General features: G+C 35.7%; 1 protein-coding gene across 1 annotated transcript; it reads right to left on the reverse strand.

Moving 5' to 3' along the window:
• Nucleotides 1-1,546: 1,546 nt before the first annotated feature.
• Nucleotides 1,547-24,755, reverse strand: LOC148951943 (uncharacterized). Its single transcript, XM_089088768.1, has 3 exons — nt 23,959-24,755; nt 21,747-21,937; nt 1,547-1,692 (listed from the first exon to the last, which is right to left on the reverse strand). Exons 1-3 carry the CDS (start codon nt 24,014-24,016, stop codon nt 1,570-1,572), a joined length of 372 nt encoding a protein of 123 aa, XP_088944894.1. The 5' UTR covers nt 24,017-24,755; the 3' UTR covers nt 1,547-1,569.
• Between the last annotated feature and the right edge of the window lie 10 nt (nt 24,756-24,765).

A 24,765-nucleotide genomic window follows, 5' to 3' on the forward strand; every position in this document is an offset into this window, starting at 1 on the left:
ACATATACTGATGTTTAGTAACAAAATGTTAATATTATTTATTTATTAAAGTTATAAAAGTAAAAATGTTTATATTTTATTCATAATGTAATGAAAGTTGCACAGAATTGCTCGTGTGTAGATGAGGAATGAAACAAAAAGCCCCCCTTATTTTCATAAATATTATAGTGGTTTCACTCAGCAACATAAGACACTTGATTTATGTATGGAAAGTAATTTATGACTGATCAGCTTAATATAATGTACCGACCAGAAACATCAAACATGCTTCAAATCTTAAAGACCCTATGTTACGTACACCTCTGGGATAGGCTTAATTTGGAAATATAAAACAATTTTTAATCTTTTGAACCGCTGAAAATCCTTTGGTGTGAGAAAATTAAAATTGAGCCTCAAGTCCGCAAATGTAACAAGCCAAACATCGCTTTTCTCCGTAAGTTCAATATTTCTGTGATTAAAAACACTTGGAACAATAAAAGTTACATAACCGATCTAGTTCTGAATCTAATGGTGGTTTTATATTGGCTTGTCCTATGACATTGCTTTATATCACAGTTTATAGAATTAGCAGTATGATCATTCCCTATCTCACCCATTATAAAAACCCGGACCGAGGTGCGAGTGCTCCAGAGAACGTTTTTGCGGATATAAACATAAGCGGCATTAGATATTTTCACGGGTAGACAAGTCAGATTTCTCTTGGACGCGAGACTTACAGTTATAATAGAAATAATCGGAAATAAGTGGAAACCCGCTATTACGAACAATGCACTTTGTAACCCTCTTGGACGCGAAACTTAAAGTTATAATAGAAATAATCGGAAATAAGTGGAAACCCGCTATTACGAATAATGCACTTTGTAACCATTTCTCATTGATTGACGGAAACAGACTAACCCGCTAATGCAGAAATAAGTGGGAGGAACTTTTTGTTCGCACCGAGAATGAAGACCAGAAATGATCTGCGATAAACTTACTGGATAATTCTATAAACTGTGCTTTATATAAAGTCCATAAATATGCATTATTGATACTGATTGGTTGATTATCTTCAGCTGACCAATAAGTTGAACTCTTACATATCAATATGAGAAGTCCATTACTCGTTAATTTACCGGCAGTAAATAGAACAAATAAAAAAACAACATAGTTTGAATATAATTCTAAGGAGAAAGTCGGATACGCAAATTATAATTATGCTATATTTGTGAACGCATAAATACTTGTGCCGTGGAAGAAACACATTAGCTTTGTTCTGCTCTTTATAATTTATCTACTTTCTGTGTCATCAATTTCAGTTCATTGCTAAAAAGTGATAAGGACACAACCAGTATTGTTTTCACGGAAAGTCTGTATCTGTACCTTCAACCAAATTGTTCAGGTTCAGGTTCAGGTTCTTTTATTTATAATCTAAATACAACTACAATATGGGTATGCCTGGCTGAGAGTCTAGCTCGTATTACCAGGCAACCAATAACAAATAAAAACAACAAAAACATAATATATAACTGCATTTGTACATAATCACACTTTTGTAAATAGATAAAAAAAGAAAGAAAAATGTAAGACTTACCAAGCATCACCCCAAGCCAGCAGCCAAATGGAGAACAAACTAAAACAAAACACCAAAAATAGTGAAGTGAAGCCGTGGGGAAACCCTACCAATAGAATGTGCCAGCGGGAAGACCATAACTGAATTTAAAAAAAATTAAATAAATGAAATTAAATAAAATGATCAAAGGGTTAGTAAAAGATTTTTTAAATGACCCCGCAGTGTACCAACAGAAAGACTAATATTGAGACCCGACCCATGCACATTCCAAAGTTTGGTTATGCAGTGCCTGAGTGAGAACCTCGATCTCTCAGTGCAAGCTCGGGGTTCAACATACTTAGAAGATCCCCTCGTTCCATAATCGTGCTCACATTGGTTAAATAGATCCATAGCATAGAAAATTTTCGGTAGAATTTTAGCAGAATACTTAACACAAAACATCAATCCATGAAAAGATAATAATAATTCCACTGGTAATATATTAAGGAAAGAAAATATACTTTTATTTGGCGATTTTGATGGTAGGGATATTGGGGAGGGAATGAAAGTTTTCAGAATACGCAGTGCTTTATTTTGCTGCCTTTGAAGTGGTTTTATATGGGTTTTAAATGTATTCAGAAAAATCAGGGGCAATAACTCAGATAAAAATGGACTAGGGCAAAATATACCGATCTCATTGCATGAAAAGGTAGAATAAATTTCAAATGCCGCAATATTCCAACATTCCTTCCCAACTTCATCCGCAATTTAGCAATGTATTCTTTCCAACTCATATTCTGATCAACTAGCACACCTAAATATCTCATAGTAGATACACGCTCCAAATAAGTATATTCATCAATGGGTAGTCTACTAAGTTCAGGTAATGACTGGTCAGTACGAGAGAAAATCATGAACTTGGTTTTTGGCATATTAACAGATAATTTATTTGCACTAAACCAAGTTTCTATCCTCTCGAAAGCTGCCAACAAATTCTTCTTAAGCGATCTTTCATCAGTACCGCTCACTGTGCAGGCTGTATCATCAGCGAATAGGACATTTAGCCCGAGATCATCCAGCGCCCTGTTGATGTCGTTAACATAAATAAGAAAGAGTAGAGGTCCAAGTATGGACCCTTGAGGAACGCCGACTTGACCAGTGATACCAAGTAGTGAAGAGGCAGCATTTCCACCATCCACAAACTGACGGCGCCCAGTTAAATATGAGTCAATCAGAGAATTTGCAGGTCCACGTATACCATAATTTTCCAGTTTACGAAGCAAAATTGTATGACAAATAGTATCGAATGCTTTTTTTATATCTATAAATATAGTAGCTGGAATTTCTTTTTTATCCAAAGTGTCGTGTATAAACTGTGTGAGAGTCAGAATCGCATGTTCAGAGCTATGACCCTTCCTAAACCCAAACTGAAGGTCATTAAAACATCTCCTTTTATCAAAAAACTTCACTATACGGTTGTAAGGACATCGTTCAATTACTTTTTCGAATGAAGATAGGATCGAGATTGGCCTGTAGTTTGTTGGATCTTTCACGTCATCACCCTTTTGCAGGGCTAAAACACGTGCAGACTTTAAGCAAGCTGGGAAACATCCACTTGAAAAACATAAGTTGATAACATGAACTAAAAATTATTTAACATCAGGCATTATCCGTTTTAATAGGCTTGTCGACGAGCCATCCGTACCTTCCGACGACCCATTCTTCAGTTGGTATATAACTTGCAGTAATTCATATGCTGAGACCGGCGTTAGGAAAAAAGAGCAATCCGATGGAGGCGGCATGTAAGCAGAATATGCTGAATCGGGTAAACTTTGAGTTGGTGCCTCAAGTGATGTTACGTAACCAATATTTGCGAAGTGCTCATTTAGGACACCAACAACATTTCGCTTTCCTTTAACAATTTTCTTGTCTTTTGGTGATAATATCTCTTCCGGAAGGTTTTTCATTTTCTTTTTCCCAAAGCATTCATTAATAATCAACCAAGACTTTTTTGGGAACCCTTCAGCATTTTGTAATTCATGAAGATAGTATGACTGCTTCGCTTGTCGCAGTAACTTTGTCAGACAATTTCTCTACTGCCGAAATTTGGCCTGATTTTCATGTGTAGGGTCTGCCATGAATTTCCTGAAGAGGTTATTTTTGGTATGTATAGAGGACAGAACAGCAGCTGTAATCCATGGTTTCTTTGGTTTAATATAACGCCTAGCTTGCCTGCTTGATAAAGGACATGCCTTATTAAGTACTATTTCAAACTGATTGATGAAGTATTCTGTAGCTTTGTCCACGTCGTCACATTCTAAGCAGGGAGACCCATCGACTTGGGACATTAAACTTTTCAGTTTATCAATCGAAGCAGCGTCCAGTCTTCTTGACCTCAATGAAGAGGGTTTAGGGGAGGGACCCATTTCAAGGTCGCACAGGATCGTAAAATGGTCAGAAGTATCATCAACTATAACGTTACAGCCCAGTGTCTCTGAATTTGTGAAAATATTGTAAATTAACGGCGTTGATGATCCTTTAATTGTTGTTATGATCCTTATTGTCGGAAGCACAACTGCGAAAACTAAAATCGTTGCAAAGTCAATAGCAACACTTTTTAAAACATTTTAAATCATATCCCCATGTACAACACTAATATCAATATTAAAGGCCCCCAATACCATTAAGTTAAATTTTCTTTGGGTCGTCAGCGAGTTATGTTCATGGAATTTCTCTACAAATTGTTTAGCTACCGAACTCGGCGGCCTATATAGGGCGCAACATAATACTTTCGAAGGACTTAAATCTAGCTCCATAGCAAAAAATTCAAATGCCATTTCTTCATAAAGGTAATCATAATCATTCACTTCTCTTACAGGTATACTATCATTTACAAAAAAAGCCAACCCTCCTCTGTGTCTACCTATTCTATTTTTAAATAACGACTTATTCCCATTTATATGAGCTAGCTCAGAAGATTGCTCATTTAAAAATGTTTCACATGCAACAAAAACATCAATCTTATGGTCGGGAAGCAATAGTGAAATATTTTCTAAACTACTCATAATTCCACAACAATTTAGAAATGCTGTTCTCAGACACTTCTTTGTTGGTTTACTCATAATCATTCCTACAGAAAGGTATTTATTCATGAGTAAATTATTAATAAAATAATCATAAGTGTTTTCATCCTCTCTATCAGTGCATAAAAGAATCTGTGATGAATTCAAGGGTCTCTCCACCAACTCACTCAACCTCTTGTGAATTCCACCACAGCCACCACAATTCAAATTATAAAAAAAAATAAATCACCCGTATTCTCTACTTGCCGGTGGGCCGGGGTGACGCAGCAGAAAAGAGTCATCGGCAGTGTATTCTTGTAAAAGTTTTGCAACAAAAGATATACGACAAGAAAACTGACCCAATTTTGATGAGTTTAGGCCTAGAAACTAAGAGATAGATGAGCAGGGATTTGGAAATAAGTGAAAAATACGGAAAAAAGGAAAGCACATAGGAACGAAAAGATCAAAAAGAAAGGAAACAAAAATAAAGAAGAACATAGAGAACGAGATTAATACACTTTTTTTTCAGTGGGACACTTTACTTATCGATCTTCACATTCCTAAGCAGCATAGACTATATACTGAATAATAAAAAACAAAAACAAAAACATAATCAATCTGACAAATCATTATATAGATTTATATACAACTAATATTAGCATTCGTCATGTGTTACCCATGGGCCAGCAATATCGTTTCTAGTTTGCAGCAATAGTCTGGCCCCAGATTGTTTCACTCGCATGAACTTGGGTATTATCTGAGCTTTAAGATCACGTGCCTTGGCCAAAAGCTCATTAAGTAAGATATTTAGCGAAGGAGGCCAATCAGTACATATTATCATACTGCTTCCTTTAATTTTGCCTACATTGCCCAATAACATTTACCAGTGCAAATTATTCGCACAAGAAATAAGAACAGGCGATACTCCAGCTTGTTTGTTGTTCCTAACTGCAATGGGGCTAACAATCTTTATGCGGTACACTTTTTTAAGAAGAATATCTTTTTCAATCTCTAATTTCTCTTTGAATAAAGTCTCAATATTTTCGGTAAGAGATTGGCCTGATTTCTCTTTTGGCAGGCCGGGAATAATTAAATTCAGCTGACGATCTTTAACTTCTAGATCAAGCAACCTTTTTTCGAGTTTCACACGCTCAGCTAGATGGCTTTCAATAGAAGATCGTAGTTCAACTATTTGAGCATCTTTATCTGCTAAGCTTTGCCTGAGTGACTGTATGTCAGACATGACTGTATCGAGCTCGGAAGACACTCCAGCCTGGTAGGTTTTGATCGAAGATTGATCATTAGAAATTGAAATCAGGCGTTCCTTCAAGTCCTTAATTGCTTTTTCAAACGATGATTGGGTTACCGCCATTGTTGATTAATTTTGCTATAATAGCTGCTCAGGAGAAAATCTAGCTTAGAAAAACATAAAACGAAGACTTAAACGCAAGGGGGGCAATATTAAACCCCCCACTTTTCCCAAAAAAATGCAGCTGTAATTTAACTTCAATTAGCAATATTCCTTAGGCTTGTAGTCAGCACGCCAGCAAACCAGTCAAACAAGGTCACTTGGCAAGTAGAAGCTCTTAATTAACTGATATCGAAAACTAGGTCAAGTTCAAAGCCAACTAGATTTCAATTTATAATCCTCTTTGGTGTTTGGATTTCTAATGTCTATGTTACAGGGGAATGCCTGAGGCTTTGCCCATGAGCTTTTGTACCTTCTAGTCTTATTTTTACTTTCGTGCGGATAGCTCCGTTAACACCAGTAAGCAAGCTGCAAGTGGTATCAAAATGAAGCTATATTAAGATTCAAAAGTGCTTATGATGTGCGATGTTTCCCTGGCCCAATTGCCAAAAATAATTTCAGAATAAATTTAGTATTTTATTCTCTTGAGCTTGTGATCCCATTTTCCGTGTTTGGGTCTGATTTATGGGAATAGTGCTTAATGTGATTCTTAAAAACTAACAGTTCTCTCTTTGTTAGATGAAGCAAAGTTTCTCCTTACTTCGTAGTGAGATTAGTGGAGTTTTTTAAGACAATTAGACCGGGTCCAGATAATGTGTTTGTTTTTTCACGAATTTGTATGAGATGGTTGCGGGTACTCGTTGGTGCAACCGGATATCATTCGCAAATAATTCATAAATTCTACTTGACGTGATTAAGATGTGGGTTTTTAGTTTTTTTTTATTTTGTTTTTTGCATATCATTTGTGTTTGTTTCCCTTTTCTTTACATGTTTCGTTAATGTTAGGCTATTTCTTTTCCTTTTACCCTGTTGATAAGGGCTTACAGACATGAAGCCAAAATATTCGGACTTTTATTATTAGCAAAAAATGCTTTCTATTATTTTTTTATTGTCTTTTTGGGAAATTATACTGTTTTTTTTTTGCTTTTTTTTTAATTCGTTTTAACCGGATATTATTCCCTAGAGGATTTAAAAGTCAGCAGCATAGATCATATGTAATTTATATAGGTTGATAAATGTTTGTTAGTGTTCTGTTTATGCAGAGACTAATTTTGTTTCAAAGAAATATGTAATTCACAATTTTCAAAAAGATAAACGTTCTGCAGTAGTCAGAGATTCACTGATGGATTTCTTGGAATTCATTATCAAATAGCCTTATGCATTAATTGAGGGATGGCCAAACTACGACCAATTGGTGACATTCAGCCCTCCAGATACGGCTTCCACGAGTGAAACCTCCACATATAAAAACCTCTGTTGCCCAGCTTCTGTCACTATTTGGGTCCACATGTACTTGTGAGCAAGGGTTTTTGTATTTGAAACTAAACAAGTCACTGCTGCCTGATTGCAATTTGAATCCAATCATGAATTTCAGAGACAGTAAGCTGGTAGTACAGCTCAAAATATTTTCCAAAAGTGTAAATAATAACATATCTCTCGTCAAAGAAAAATATACTTTGCAGTCAGACTTTAAGTCAATTATCTTTAATTTAGACTTCAATTCAAATTTCTTTAAATTTATTATGACAGAAGGCAAAAATTGTAAAATCTTATTAGCATCTTAGGAACTGTTTCATTTTGGGTTGTAAGAAACGCTATACTTTTGTCATACAGTTTAAATGCTAAACAAATAATGTATGGTTATTATGATCCTTAAGTCAAGTTTGTTTTAAATTGAAATTAAAGTATATGCAATACAGGTGGCCCCAGTTGGCAATGAAGTCTACAATGTGACCTTTTGAAGAAAAAATTTGCCCACAATATAGCCCTCTGAAGAAAAAGTTCGGCCACCCTTGCGTTAACTGATGTTCGGGTGCATTTGGGTTCATTTGGTCGGACAGAGATCCAAACTTCCCATACTAACTGCTGAGATTAGATTCTTATCCTTTTCTCTCAATAAACGGAGATTGGAATTAAAAAAGAAGAAAAAAAGAAGAAGAACTACATCTTTGGCATAAGTCCAAGAACGAATCAGTTATATGAAAACTCAAAAATATTTCTCCAAGGCGGGGAGGGGGCTTATGAAAAAACAAACTGCCTTTTTTTTCTTGTGTTAGTTCAGATAAAGTTCACAAAGAAATCCCCTGTGTGAGCAGGCATGGTCCCTGAAAATCTCATTGCAACCTAATGTAAGCTGAACTCAAGGCCATATCCAGGGGGGTAGGGGATTTCAACCGTCCCCCTACTTCAAAACTTTTGTCCGAATTGTAAAAACGTAACAAAAATGAACATACACATTTTGATGTACTATTCAAAAAAATTTCTGACCCCCCCCCCCCCGAAAAAAATTCTTTTGTTAAATCCCCCCTGAAAAAATCCTGGAAACGGTCCTGGTGGAGCTGTATTCATTCATCTATCATTAAGTAAACGTTAATCAAAATTTAATTTACATATTTATATTTTATGAATTATATTTACATATAATTTACATAATATATAGAAATAATGTGCATTTTAAATTATGTAAATTACATACAAAAATTAAACAAAAAAAATTCATTTTAGAAAAAAATATGCTTACAAAAAAAATATGTAATTTACAAAAAAATATCTAATTTGAATATAAAATAACATGTACATTAAAGAGATGTAAAACTAAATTTACATATTTTTGTGTTACCTATTCTTACTTTGTTTTTTAGAAGTTTTAAAAACTTTTACGGTACTGTGTTGGAAAATTTGATCTTGACGAAGATTATTTTAGGCAAATAGCCTCCATGGAATAATTTGAAAAATATAGAAAACAATCTTGATTGGAGGTGGTGAAAATTTGTCAGCCTTTAAAAATAGAAAATACTTTTTCTCAAATTATTTGGTGTTTATTGTGAAGAAACAATTTAGAAACATGTACTTGCTTAAAATTTATTAGATGGCGCTGCGGTTTCCAACTGTGGTAAGATCGACTTCGTTAAATACATTACTCTTTGGAATGGATGCCTGTCTGTTCAAATCTTATAACACATGTGCAGATTTAGCCACGATAGTTTATGGCAACTGTCTGAGCCATTACTCAATTTTGACTAGCTTCACAAATCACCAATCAATCAAACTACAAAATTGCTAATTTCCACTTGACCCCTTTCACATTGAAGAACCAGCTCTCATTGGGAGTTAAGCATAAAAGTAGAACGGAGTTAACATCAAAGTGTTCGCTAAAAAAATTTCATTCGCTTAGAAAATTATGAGCTTTCGGTAGAATAATAAAAAATAATACGAAGATACCAAGAAGAAAATCCCATTTTTGCATTTAAAGGTTGGGCAATATGTTTTTTTTCTTTCTCAAACTATAAGACAAAATCGATTCTGTTCTCACTACCGCTCGTTTCTGCCCAACCAGAGACTTTGCAAAACAACCTTCAAGGCTGCTCCGCCTAAAATTCGTTACAAGAAGATTCCACAAGGCCTAAGCCATCTAGTAGTAACAATTCCCCCTTTTTTTAAGGAAATTTAGATTATTATCCAGGAAAAATGCTAAGCAATATAAAAAACTGGCTAAGTGACTGGATATCGCTGAAGCTAATGAACAATATGATACAAATAGCTTGTCTATTCGGGTTAAACTGCAGCTGTAGCTTTGCCGCAAAATTCTATGGTTTTGAAAGACTGTTTCAGTATGTTTTTCTTTCTAAACTATAAGAACAAAAAGGTTTTGTTCTCACTACCCTAATTTACCGCCTACGCCAGAGGCTTTGTAAAAATACCTTGCAACGGTACCCCGCCTAAAATTTGTTAACAACAGATTCTGCGAGATCTTTGTTTTTAGATTATTCTGTATGAAATATTCTAAGCAGTATAATAATTTAGCTCGGTGATTGGAAAGATCTAAAGCTAATGAACAATATGATACAAAGATCTTGTCTGTTTGGGTTAAACTGCTGCTGTAGCTTTGTTGCAAAATCCCGTGGTTTTGAAAAACCTTTTCAGCATGTTTTCTTTTTAAACTACGAGAAAAAACCGGTTCTCTTCTCACTACCCAAATTTACTCGAACACGGACTAGACAGATGATTGCATGAAGAAGTTTTTTTTTCAAAAACATAATTATAAGTTCGGCCAAATTTGCAAAAATTTGTAAATTTGCAAACTGACATAGGCGCTTTCTTTCTAAGCTAACGCTCATTTCGAACATTTTCATTCCGAAATATTTAATTTTGATGAAAGGTTCACGGGGAGTAAAACATTTTTCATGGACGGCGGGAGTCTGGAGGGGGGGGGGAGAGGTTCTGATAGCTCAACCCATGTGATGATAGATCTTAACACTCAAATTACTTATCTTCTCAAAATTTTCGTAGGGGGAGGAAGGTCATTTATGGACCCATCTAATGGTCATTTATGGACCCATCTAATGATCATTTATGAATTCTCAAAATTTTCCTTGGTGGAGGAAGGTCATTTACGGACCCATCTAAGCGCTGTGGGGTTTTTGTGGATCTGCAGAAAAGATCCAAGGAAAACCACAAAATCCACAGAATTTTGTAAGATGGTGAATATTATCTCAACTCAGGCATAAGATTTTATACTTATTTACAAATTGGTGCATTATCTAAGAATTAGATTATAGCCAAAAAATACAATTCCAAGAATTCTCGACTTGGCCGGCGTTCTCAAGGACAATCCCCAATCACACATAGCACTCGCGATCGAAGACAGAGAATCAGGATATCGGTACCTGCGCTAAGCACATCATTGTCTACATATAAAAAAGCTTAAAAAAATTTTTCAGGGAGAACCATAAATCGAAGTGAGTTGCCTACAAAACATTTAGAAAATTGTGGTTGATTTTGCATTTTAATTAAATTGAAAGCTATTCTAGGAAATTTAGTCTCTTTATGAAGAAAAGAGTCAGATTATTGAATTACAATACATTCTTGCAGTCTAATATTCTTTCAACTTTTAGGGCACAATGAATTATGGTTCTTCATAAACATTAACGTAAATTTTAAAGGTATTCAATAATTCGTGGAAAGTTATACATAAATAAACAAAATTCAAAATTTGAACTGGTTTCCAAAACAAAAGTCAACTACCCCATCCATTATTTCCATTATAATAGAATAGAATAGAATTTATTGACAAAAAAGCCCAAAGGGTGGTCACAAAAACAAAGACAAAGACACTTTCATACAAGCAAAAATTGGCACAAAACTATAATCTAAGCTAGTGAAATATCACCCTCATCCATAATCTTCAAAAAAATAATGTGGTAAAGCTTTCTAATTAAGTCAATTTGGAATTTAGTAAAAATATATTAAGACGCAAACACAAAGTTTTGAAATACCATTTTTTAATAAGATAAAGATATACATCCTGGAATGTGTAATGTAGGATGGAACTTTCTCATTAGCCAATTTCCTGGCTAATTGCGTCAATGAGCCGCATGGGCGCGGTTGGTTTTTCATATATATACTCAGATTTTTTAGACTGAGGTGGGACACTCTTGACTTGCAGTGTGAACCCCTGCCCGTTTGTTGTCTGATTAAAAATACTTTGGAATAATGTCGGATTATTGTAAGTGCCTAAGTATCTTATTATATATTATTGTAGTTTTCTGAGACTTTTGGTCTACTTGGGAAAACCAGTCCCAGTAGAATATATATATATATATATTTCATCAAACCTTGTATCAGTACATGTCAACTGAATAAAAGTATTGTATTATAGCCAACCTCTAACCAATCTACCTTTAGTCTCTCGAACATACCCAGCTGGTACGCCTCATTAGTGCGGTCATAGCCTAAGGCACGCTACCAAAGTTTAAATACCTTAGGGCCAGAGTTTATCTCCCCTATAATAAAGGTATCAACCAAAACCTCACCTAAATACCATAAGAACCACCTTACCACAACTGGTGGCCGTTGGAAAAACTGGGCCGAGAGGACTAGAAAAAATTGTAGATTGAAAAAAATGGCTTTACCAGAGGAAAAAATTACTTCCCAATCAACGGTACTTGAAATTGCAAAAATTATACCCGAATACGCGGGAATCTCAGATGTAGATGAGTTTATCGAAAAATTGAAAATTTTTGACGAACTAACTGAATCGTTTGACGATAAGGTCAAAGAGCAATGCGTTGCAGCCAGATTTTGCAGCCAGAACATTGAACAAAGAGCAATGCGTTGCAGCCAGAACATTTTGAGGCAATTAAGGAAAAAGAGCCCAAGGATATCAGTACTCTAATTGAATCTTTTAAAACAAAGTTCATAGAGACAAGCATCTCCGAGAGGCTAAGAACAGAGGTGGTGACATTCAATACCTCAGCAAGTATCAGGGAATATGCAGAAAAAATTTGTAGATCTGTATGCTTACAGTTAGAGAAAGGCAGAAATGACGAGACAGTACAGAAAGTACAATTACATACTTTTACCCAAGGGTTACCAAAAAAGATATTAAGACTAATATTATCACGGAAACCTGAAAATCTAGAGCAGTCTATAATCCTAGTAGAAACAGAGGTAATAATTGACGAGGCTCTGAAAAAGATTGGTCTGATTTCAATAAATAACACAGGAGCTCAAGAAAGTATAAAATATGAAAGGGGACAGAAGCGGGTGAATTTTGAGGAGCAAAATCGTGAACCAAAAAGGCACGAAGGAAACCGGGGGTCGCCGTCTAGGGAAATAGCTGACAGATTCCACGACCTTGAGAGATTAGCAGCTAATAACTATAGAAAATATGAGCACCCACCTCCACCAAAGACAGATAGTTGGGGAACCAACAATGACAGATCAAGAATATTTAGAAATAACCAGGAAACCAACAAACAATTTAAGAAAAAATTTAATTGCTATTATTGTAGCAAACCAAACCACTATGCAGCAGATTGCTGGCATAGAATACGCAAAGAAGGCCAGACGTACAAGACAATACACCAGTTCAAAAGGTAGGGGGGCAGAAATTTAGGAAGGCATGGAACAAGTAATACTTGGCAAACACCTAATAATATTCCTGAATTTAGACCTTGGAGGCAAACGTTTAACAATACCCAGGGTCAATGTAGCAAAGTTGAAAAAAAATGGGATGACCCAAAAAATTTTGGTCAAACAGTAGGCATTTAAACGAAGAAACCAGCCTATAAGGGTTAACAGAGCTGTTTCCTTACAAAGACCCCTATATAGTTTAGAATGTTGTGATGCAAATACATATAATAATAGTTTACCGATTTTGCGTTGTTTTCAAATTGATTGTTTTCAAAATTTACCATGTTTACTACATACGGGTGCATCAAAATCCTAAATTCAAGAGGAAGTTTTTAAGAGGTTTCCTACCAGGGGCCAAAAATTGCGTAAGCAGATGCCAGAATACCCTGACATCAGTAACAGGGCACAAGCTGACAATTTTGGGGGAATGTCCATTAAAATTTAGCACAGGGGGTAAAGAAATAACAGTAACGGTTATAATATGTAAGCAGCTACCATTTCCTTGTATTCTAGGAGTAGATGCTATCAGGAAATATGGGATCGTATGGGAGCCCATAACTGATACAATAACCATAAACCAGGCAAATGAAACTAATAGGCAAATTTGCATAGCAACAGATAAAGAGAGTGCCGATTCGAAATATAACCTAAAAATATACGGAAAAATCACAGTACAAGGGGGAACAACAGCTCAAGTTCTAACGACATTAAATACAAAAGAAGGAAAGGTTAAAACAATGGATGCCATGATAGGAGGATACACCCTAAAAGAATACCCCACAATTTTTGTGGAAAATCAAGTTATTAAAATTGAAAATGGGATCACATACTTAAAACTATCAAATCTAAGTAATAACAAAGTAAAGGTAAACCGAATAGAACTTGGTTAAGTGGAAAAGATTTCCAATTCAGGAATGAAATCTCTAAACAGCCCAGAATTAAGCTTAAATTTTACTAGCCACGAACAAATATCGTCATCAAAACCGCAACTACAAGAAAAGTACGGAATGACGAAAACTGATTCACTTAGTCACGCACAAAATACCAACACAGGGCCCTCCAATTAAAAAGTCACCGTATAAAACACCTTATCATTTAAAACCATAGCTGGACTGCCAAATAAAGGAAATGGAACAACAGGGTATAATTAAAGAAAGTGTTAGCGATTGGTGTTTTCCACTAGTAATAGTCAGAATAAAAGATAACACCTGGAGATTATGTATATATTTTAGAGCGCTAAATACCGTCACTGTAAAAGACGTCATGAAATTACCAAGAATTGATACGATTTTAGATTCGCTGGGAGGTACAAAATATTACACTAGTTTTGACTTAATAGCAGGATATTGGCAAATAGCTCTAGATCCAGAAACAAAGCATAAAGCAAGAGTAATCTTAGACGATCGAAGAACGTTCACATTTGAACGTATGCCTTTTGGCTTATCATTTCGTACAAATTGTTTTAATCGACTAATGAATTTGGTGTTAAAAGATGACAAACCAGAAAGAAAAAAGATACCATGACTTATTTAGATGATATAATTTTGTTTAGTGTAAACCTGGAAGACCACCTAGTCGGACTTAGAAAAATACTGGAAAAATTTGAAAAAGCATGCTTAAAATTAAAACCAGAAAAGCTCAAAATAGTAGTACCAAAACTAGTTTTTCTTGGACATCTGATAAACCAAGGTACTATTTCGCGAAATCCGGAAAAATTTGCGGTCATAGAAAATTTACTGCCTCCTAAAGATCAAAAAAGCTGCAGATCAGTTTGTGGTTTGTTTAGTTATTTCAGACGATATATTCAAAATTATGCAACAATAGCAGAACCTTTGACAAACCTTCTAAGTTCGAATGTCCAACGGACACAAAGCAAGCGCTGGATGAAATAAAAAGGTAATTATTACAGGCACCAATACTTAAACTACCAGATTTGTCACAAGACTTCTGTTTACAAACAGATGCGTCGGGGTACGGAATTGGAGCCATATAATTAAACAGAAATTTGGAAGGAGTAGAATCAATAGCCCAATATGCCATCAGGTTACTGACAGAGGCGGATAGAAAACATTGAACGCTTGACAGAGAATGCCTAGCAGTTGTAGTTTTTACAAATATTTTCGACAGTTTTTACTTGGAAAAAAATTTATTTTACGCGTAGACCAAAAATCATTAATTTGGCTACATACGATGCAAAATACTTCAGCACGGCTGACACGGTCGATATTACGTCTGCAAGCATATTCATATACCCAATATATTTAAAGCGCCGTACAAACATTTTACCCGACTATTTGTCACGAAATCCTGATACGGAAGGAAATTTGATAACAACCATCCAGAACGAATTGGAAGGTGTAGAAATACTATCTAATGAAAATACTTCGAATCATCAAGATAAGGGTAATTTTTGTTTAGCGATAAAATCCTTTTTATCAAAAGGAACGGAACTGCCAGAGCACTTTAATCATTTTTTGAAGGACTCATATAATTTTGATCTGGATGATAGTAAAAATCTTTTGGTAAGATATTAGAGACCATCGCAAGAATATAGAAAAAATTACTTAAAAATTATTCCAGTAATTCCAAAACCACTGGAAGGGGAAATTTTACAGATGGCACACGCAACTATTGGCTGTCACATGGGAGAAGCGAAAACAATTGGGATGCTAAAAGGAAATTTTTATTTTCTAAAAATGTATTCAAAAGTAAAAGCTTTCATACAAAGCTGCCAAGAGTGTGCCAAACAAAAGTCGCCACCAAAGACCCAAAGTCGCCCCTTCAGGGGTAGGAGAATTAATGTCAATAGAATTTTGGGGTATAGGAGGAAGTTTACCAGTTTCCAGGAGTACTAACCGTAGTTGACCATTTCAACTCATATTTATACGCTTTTCCAATTAAAGACGAAAAGACAAAAACCATTACGAAGTTTTAGTCAACCGCAATGGGCCATGTTTTAGAGCCAAATTATTAGACAAAAATTACGGAATATCTGGGGGTAAAACGAGGGTTTACCTCGTCTTATATGGCATCCGCTAATGGAAAAGTTGAACGCAAACATAGGGAATTAGCTTACAGGCTGGAGATACACGCAAGAGATGAAAATGAAAATTGGGATGAGCACTTACCATTCTTAGTCTTTGCAGTAAATACGGCTTTTTCACGTTCTTTAAAAGAAACGCCATTTATTTTACAACATCTAACCCTAGGTTCACACATGTGACCCTAGGGTTAGATGTTGTAAAATAAATGGCGTTTCTTTTAAAGAACGTGAAAAAGCCGTATTTACTGCAAAGACTAAGAATGGTAAGTGCTCATCCCAATTTTCATTTTCATCTCTTGCGTGTATCTCCAGCCTGTAAGCTAATTCCCTATGTTTGCGTTCAACTTTTCCATTAGCGGATGCCATATAAGACGAGGTAAACCCTCGTTTTACCCCCAGATATTCCGTAATTTTGTCTAATAATTTGGCTCTAAAACATGGCCCATTGCGGTTGACTAAAACTTCGTAATGGTTTTTGTCTTTTCGTCTTTAATTGGAAAAGCGTATAAATATGAGTTGAAATGGTCAACTACGGTTAGTACTCCTGGAAACTGGTAAACTTCCTCCTATACCCCAAAATTCTATTGACATTAATTCTCCTACCCCTGAAGGGGCGACTTTGGGTCTTTGGTGGCGACTTTTGTTTGGCACACTCTTGGCAGCTTTGTATGAAAGCTTTTACTTTTGAATACATTTTTAGAAAATAAAAATTTCCTTTTAGCATCCCAATTGTTTTCGCTTCTCCCATGTGACAGCCAATAGTTGCGTGTGCCATCTGTAAAATTTCCCCTTCCAGTGGTTTTGGAATTACTGGAATAATTTTTAAGTAATTTTTTCTATATTCTTGCGATGGTCTCTAATATCTTACCAAAAGATTTTTACTATCATCCAGATCAAAATTATATGAGTCCTTCAAAAAATGATTAAAGTGCTCTGGCAGTTCCGTTCCTTTTGATAAAAAGGATTTTATCGCTAAACAAAAATTACCCTTATCTTGATGATTCGAAGTATTTTCATTAGATAGTATTTCTACACCTTCCAATTCGTTCTGGATGGTTGTTATCAAATTTCCTTCCGTATCAGGATTTCGTGACAAATTGTCGGGTAAAATGTTTGTACGGCGCTTTAAATATATTGGGTATATGAATATGCTTGCAGACGTAATATCGACCGTGTCAGCCGTGCTGAAGTATTTTGCATCGTATTTAGCCAAATTAATGATTTTTGGTCTACGCGTAAAATAAATTTTTTTCAAAGTAAAAATTGTCGAAAATATTCTGTAAAAACTACAACTGCTAGGCATTCTCTTTCAACCGTCGAATATTTTCTTTCAGCCTCCGTCAGTGACCTGATGGCGTATTCGGCTATTGATTCTACTCTTCCAAATTCCTATTTAATAATATGGCTCTAATTCCTTACCCCGACGCATCTGTTTGTAAACAGAAGTCTTGTGACAAATCTGGTAGTTTAAGTATTGGTGCCTGTAATAATTACCTTTTTATTTCATCCAGCGCTTGCTTTGTGTCCGTTGGACATTCGAACTTAGAAGGTTTGTCAAAGGTTCTGCTATTGTTGCATAATTTTGAATATATCGTCTGAAATAACTTAACAAACCATAAACTGATCTGCAGCTTTTTTGATCTTTTGGTGGCTGTAAATTTTCTATGACCGTAAATTTTTCCTGATTTGGCGAAATAGTACCTTGGTTTATCAGATGTCCAAGAAAAACTAGTTTTGGTACTGCTATTTTGAGCTTTTCTGGTTTTAATTTTAAGCTTGTTTTTTCAAATTTTTCCAGTATTTTTGAATGTCCAACTAGGTGGTCTTCCAGGTTTACACTAAACAAAATTATATCATCTAAATAAGTCATGGTATCTTTTTTCTTTCTGGTTCGTTATCTTTTAACACCAAATTCAATAGTCGACTAAAACAATTTGGACTAAATGATAAGCCAAAAGGCATACGTTCAAATGTGAACGTTCTTCCATCGTCTAAGATTACTCTTGCTTTATGCTTTGTTTCTGGATCTAGAGCTATTTGCCAATATCCTGCTATTAAGTCAAAACTAGTGTAATATTTTGTAACTCCCAGCGAATCTAAAATTGTATCAATTCTTGGTAATTTCATGACGTCTTTTACAGTGACGGTATTTAGCGCTCTAAAATCTATGCATAACCTTCAGGTGTTATCTTTTTTTCTGACTATTACTAGTGGAAAACACCAATCAAATTGTTTCTTGTAATAAGAATTCGTGATTTCTTAGGGTGTTATCTGGAGGGTGTCATAGGATCGGGAATTGGAATTGGAATTGGCAGAATCGGAATTGTGGAATCAAGGGTAGAAGTGACAAACTGGAACTGACAAACCAGGAACCGGACTTGGAGCTGGGGTCGGAGTGACATAGTTGGAGCTGGAGTTAGTTGAGCCTGGGTTGGAGGCCAGGAGTATGGGAGTCAGAACCAGTGTAAACGGGGGGTCAGAAGCGGGGTTGGTTATCACTTAATTTAAAAAAATATCTAAAAATGTCTTAGGAATGCTGAGGGGGGCTTAGAGGGGCAGTAATAGTGTGGCACGGTGGTAGGAATTGATATGGTGTCTCCCGGAGGGTTGGGTTGTGAGAACATGAACCATTAGATTTAATGCATGATTTTTAACAGGTAGATACCTGGAAATCGTCTTAGGAATGACGAGGAGGTACATTAAGGTGCCAAATAGTCAATCATAGTGTGATACGGTGGCGGAAACTGAGATGGTGTATCACGAAGGGTTGGTTTGCTAATACTAGGTAAAATGGCTTTAACAATATTGGTCGACGACTCATCAATCCCCGGGGAATTTCCATTATTTAAAAGCTTAACAACCTTAGCAAGCTCTTCTTGTGTTACCGGAGTTAAAAACATAGAATTCTCAGAAGGACTTCCTAGGTACGTAGGATAATTACATTGCCCATGGGACATATTATGTTGGAGCTTATTAGTTATTGACTGCCCTATTGACGCGAAATGAAAATTTATGTAATTTGCCATTTCTAGTTCGCTTTCAATTGTATTACCATGGGCATCCCGCATTTTTGATGGTGAAGAAGACGTCCGCGATCGATTTAAACATGAGTTGATTAGTTCCCAAGTTTTCTTTGGGAACTTACTTACTTCATTAAAAGAATCGAAATAAAATTTAATTTTAGCATTACGTATTATTTTTGAAAGTAGGTTTTTACAATTTTTGAAGGTTCTTCTATTTTCTTCACTTGGGAAAGATATTAAAGTTTTATAGAGATTGTTTTTATGTTTTATTGACGTCAAAAGGGCTGGCGATATCCATGGTTGGATGGGTTGATTATATTTCCGTTTTCTTTTTTTTTACTCTTGGGCATGACACATCAAGTGCAGTATGAAATCCCTCGAAAAAATAATTCGTCGCAGAGTTTATTTCATCAGCATCAAATACAGGAGACCAATCAGTTAAATTCAGTTTATCCTTTAAACATACTAGATTTTTTTTTATTAATAATCCGGGTTGCTGTTTGTGGTGATTTTATTTTATGAATCTGGTATCTAACATCAGAAATTAAAAGAAAATGATCAGAGAAATCCGTCAGAACAACCTGTGAAGACGTGGCTGGTGTTGTTGTCAATGAGAATTGAGAAAAAAATATGTTGTCAATGAGAGTTGCACTAGTTGATGCAACACGTGTTGGAATTGTACACGAAGGAATTAGGGAATTTGATGTCATTAATGTAATAAATTCTGTTGTATGGGTATTTTTTTAAAATCGAGTAGATTTATATTAAAATTTACCATAACTAAAACATACATATTGTCAAAACATGATAGTAAAGACTCTAGAGATTGCAAAAAAAGCGGTATTGGGGCCGACGGGGGCTTATACACAACACAATCCTGAATTTTTTTTAGTCCCAAGCCGACATTCAACAGCCTGTATTTCACACACTTTTTCAACATTATATTTTTCCAGTTCTGGCAGCCGCTCAAACTGCGCTCCATCTTTAAAAAATAAGCCAAGGCCACCTTTTTCACGGACTAGTCGATTCTTATCAACGAATTTATATCCCGGGATTTTCACATAATATTTTGTTTCATCATGCATAAATGTTTCACAAATCCCCAAAATGTCAATTTGATTTGCTGGCAATAAATTTGTTAGTTCATCAATAGAACTCATGAGTCCTTGTACATTCACAAACCCCATTTGCAATGAATTATCTTCAAGTCTGTTTATTTCATCAGGAGAAACGTACGATGATGGTTTTATTTTAGAAAAAGTGTTGTTTTCTCTTTGACCAAATACATGAAAAGTTTCAGAAAGTAAGGATAGGTTAAGGGGTTTCCCCTCCCAAGCCACCCGTCTATCGGTCCCCCCCCCCCCGCACCTGCAAACTTTAAAGTCAACTAAGTAATATTCAAAAGATCCCACCCCGCGCCAGTAAGCCCGCGTGATAAGGAGCCCGTACCACTGCCGAGTCATGAAAACCTACTATGCTTATCATCCTTTGAGAAGACCCAAATTGAGAAGGTATAAGTAGAACAGAAATAACTGGGGTAGAAATAATCAAAATAAACTTGAACCCAGCTAGCCTAAATAACACATTAAAATAAAAAATCAACATATCACAAACACAAAAATGAAACAATTATCAATCTAGAGCGGGATTGATCTAACATCATACACTAGTCGCCTTTAATATTTCTTATGCTTTTGCCCAATGCAACTCAGAATCCGATTTATACTCTAGCCAGAGTTTAGCCCCTTTTTGTTTCACTCGTGTGAGTTGTGCGGATCCATTCTCACGCATTTCCTTACCCTTAGACAGTAACTCGTTTCTAATAGTGTTTAATTTGGGTGGCAAGTCCGTGCAAATCCGGACCCCAGTTCCTTTCAGCTTTGATATTGAACTGAAGATTGATAGAATATCTTTTTCTGTCGACACTGTTACAAAACTGGAGGGGTGATCGGCTTACGGGTAGACACGTTTGACTTCTGAGGCACTCGGTAGCACTGTGATATTTGGATTTTATCCGTGATTTCCATTTTTGATGTCAGTAACGTAGACACATTCGTGAGAACTGACTGTTGGTTTTTCTCTTTCGGTAATCCGAAGATGATTAAGTTGAGTTTTCGGTCTTTTACTTCGATTTCCAGCAGTTTCGTATTGATTGTATCAAACTTTGACTTTTGCTCCTCAAGCTGGCTTTCTAGACTAGCAATCTTCGCATCACAAGACTTCAATTCATTTTTCAAAGTCTGAACCTCATCCGAAATCGAGGACAGTGTAACAGCAAACTCTTTTTGTTGGTTAATTATGAGATCCAGTTTCTTTCCCAGGGCCTTCATTCCATCATCAAACGTTTTCTGGCTGACTGACGACATATTTCTTTAGCTATAAAATCCGCTCTCAGGTGAGATTTATGTTTTCATTTAGAATTTCATCAAATACAGACTTACTGGCAAGTATCCAAGCAGTATCCAAATGACAGAGTCTAAGACCGGTATAACTAGTCAATTAAGTTCACTTGTTGAATGATAGATCGCTATGTCTCTAATTAAAAGATTCTGACATCACAGCTATAACAATTCACTAATACACAGTAGAGGTCAAACTTGTTAGTTACGCAAGCTAAGCTGTTGAGATTATAAGCATGTGTTTTATCCAACTGAATTGAAACTTATTTAGATGTTAACTCCATGAACTCTAATTCAATACTTACATTTAGTACTTCTGCAAAATTTGACTCTGTCTGTCTATCTGCCATGTGATCTTCGAGGAACAGAAGGCTCTGAAACCACTTCCAAGGCTTCTTGTCTCTTCCTCCCTGAGACCCACTCTTGGACATTTGGGCCTTTTTCTCCCTTTTGAAGCCATCTTGAAGGGATCTCCACTGTTTTTGACAGTCTTCAACTGAAAGAAAACTGGATGAAAATTTGATTTGTATAATCTTTTCATAAAATATAGTTTTAGAAGACATGAGAAACTTTTCAATATCACAGAACAAGGAAAATGTAGTTGATCTCAAGTAGGGGTCATTTAATAAAATGATGAAATTAGTTGGGGTATGTTGAACTTTTTGTTGAAGTATACTAAATTTAATTAAAACAGTTATGAAAACACCATTTTCCCCTCACATTAGTTTAATAGATTCAATCTTCTTCATCATTTTTGCATCATCAAATTTTATTATGCAATTGGAGGAGGAATCCCTACTATATGTCAGTAGGGAAACTCTGCTTGTAAGCCTTACCCGGTCATTTTCTTTGTAATGTGCTCACTAACTAGATGATGAGAGTATTTTATGAGGTAAAACATAATTTACATTTCAACAAATAAGTGGCCAACAACACAGATCTTATCAATAGAGAATACTCAACGTGAATGTAGAAGCCTGGAACCTAGGTGCGACTGCAACTTAACACAGGTCTTTGTGTGGATGCCAAGTACAAGAAGAAATAATAAATATATAAAAATTAATCCAAGAGACCTTAAAATAGATAGTTTGGCATGGGTACCAAAACGGATTCCCTACTCCTCTTTTATGAGAGGGTTGGGCTGTGTTGTTTAGGATTATATCCTTATTTATTAAAAAAAAACATAAGCTAATGTGCTCAAAAGGACCTAAAGCTTTTGTTGGCTATGAGATGCTACTTCAATCATTGATACAGGGACAGATTAGGCACCCCTGCAGTATATGGTGTAGAGTTATCACAATACAAAATGGAATTTGATCTAAAAGGTAGCAAATTACTTTATGTTTACTCTCTGGCAACCACTGCATGGTGACATTATGGTGACAGGGAACATAATAAAATAGATAAGTGTGACCATAATGACATTATGGTCACAGGGCTAAAATAAAATAGATAAGAAATAAATATACTTTTCAATTAAAAATTTAATGCTCTGTCCAAATACAATAATCAATTACTCTGAATATTCATTCCTCTGATCCTATCAATCAAAATTTTCAAGGACACAAACCTGTAGTAGAGCTGCCCACTGTAAACAAAACCTAGTTTTGTACTCAATATTATTCATCCAATTGAGCTGTAAAGTTGCACAGATACTGTCCAGTAGTAGCAGAATATAAACAAATCACTTCTCACTGTATATCCTGGTTCTATTGGCCAGTACACCTGCACCATATGGCACATGGGCAGCTCTATAGCAGGTTTATCAAGGAGCCTACACCACAAACGTCAAGTGAGCAAAAAACTAAACTGGAGCTAGGTTTTTTTTAATTCAAGATTCTGTAAAGATAAAGGTGCAGACTAGTTCCCCCTGACAAAAACAACTTATTTTAACTGTAAATTATTCAGTCCATTGGGCTGTAAAGTTGCATAGATACTTTTCAGTAGAAGCAGAATACAAATGACTCACTTTTTACTGTTTATCCTAGTTGTGTAGGAGGGTCTCTGCACCCTCCCACTAGAGGGGGAGCTGTAAAAGTTCAGATTACCTACCCTTGATAAAAGCAACCTATTTCTTACTATATATTATCCAGTAAAATAGGCTGTAAAGTTGCCCAGATACTATCCAGTAGATGCACAACATAAATAAATTGATAATGGTGCAGAATGGCTACCCCTGTAGTGTAGGGTGCAGAGGCTCTACCAATAGAATAAGGATATATAGCAGGAACTGATTTGTTTAAATTGTGCTTATACTGGACAATATCAGTGCAAGTTTACAGGCCAATTGGCTGAATAACATACAGTAGGAAATAGGTTATTTTCATTAAGGGTAGCTAATCTGCACCTTTACCAACAAATCTGTTCCTATTGTATATCCTGATTCTATTGGTAGAGCCTCTGTACCCTACACTAAAGGGATGCCTAATCTGCACCTTTACTGGGGGAAATAATCTGCACTAATTCACCAATAAGTGTAGCTAGGCTAGACTTGCCTAGTAAAATTTTCCTTCTTACCTTTTAGACCAGCTTCCTCTGAAACTTTTTCCCAAGCTTTAGTCAACAAATGACGCATACAGTGGTCAATATGCTTTTTATCATATGTAATTGGTTTGCATCTTACTGCTAAGATAAGCAGCAGCAGCAGCAGCAGGATTTCGGACCTTTCTTGACAGTAAATGTCACTTAGGTCCTCATTCAATGGTTTCTCAAAATATCACTTTAGAAAGTTGAAAAGGGAAGTAAGGGGTGAATTGTCACTATAATTTTACACTGCACTTATATTCAAGATGCACCAAATTTAAGTAACAAACTGGACTATATCTTCTTATCTGCTCCTATGTCTTGTAAAAACTGCACTACAAGTCTACAAATTGGCATATTAAATCTTGTCATCAAAATTGTCATCCACATTCTTATAGGTGGTTGTAGCCAAGTTTCCTGGATACAGGTTATATCAATAGTATTTTCCTGGCAGTGGTCAAGAATAATATGACATTATTTTAGGGACCATGATGCATATCTAATGAAGCATTATTAAGCAGACAAACACTTGAAATCTTGTGTTGATTAAGGGAGCCTAAATTTAATTCTTCTACCAACTTACAGAGCTTTTCGATACGAACTGGTAGGCTTAGACTTGATAAATTCATAAGATCTGGGCTGCATAATAGGCCAATTACTAACTTTTCAGCTGCTTCTGTTTTGGATGATTTTACAAGTCTGTCAGTGATCTGGCTTTGCGAGGTCTGATTGATCTGATTGAGATGTAGCCTCCTCTTGTTTAGCACATCAGCGTAGCTTTTATAAGCTACCTATGCCATA

The sequence above is a fragment of the Artemia sp. Qi Xiang Cuo genome, chromosome 5 (assembly GCF_049724085.1).
Source record: "Artemia sp. Qi Xiang Cuo chromosome 5, ASM4972408v1, whole genome shotgun sequence".
Lineage (NCBI taxonomy): Eukaryota > Metazoa > Arthropoda > Branchiopoda > Anostraca > Artemiidae > Artemia > Artemia sp. Qi Xiang Cuo.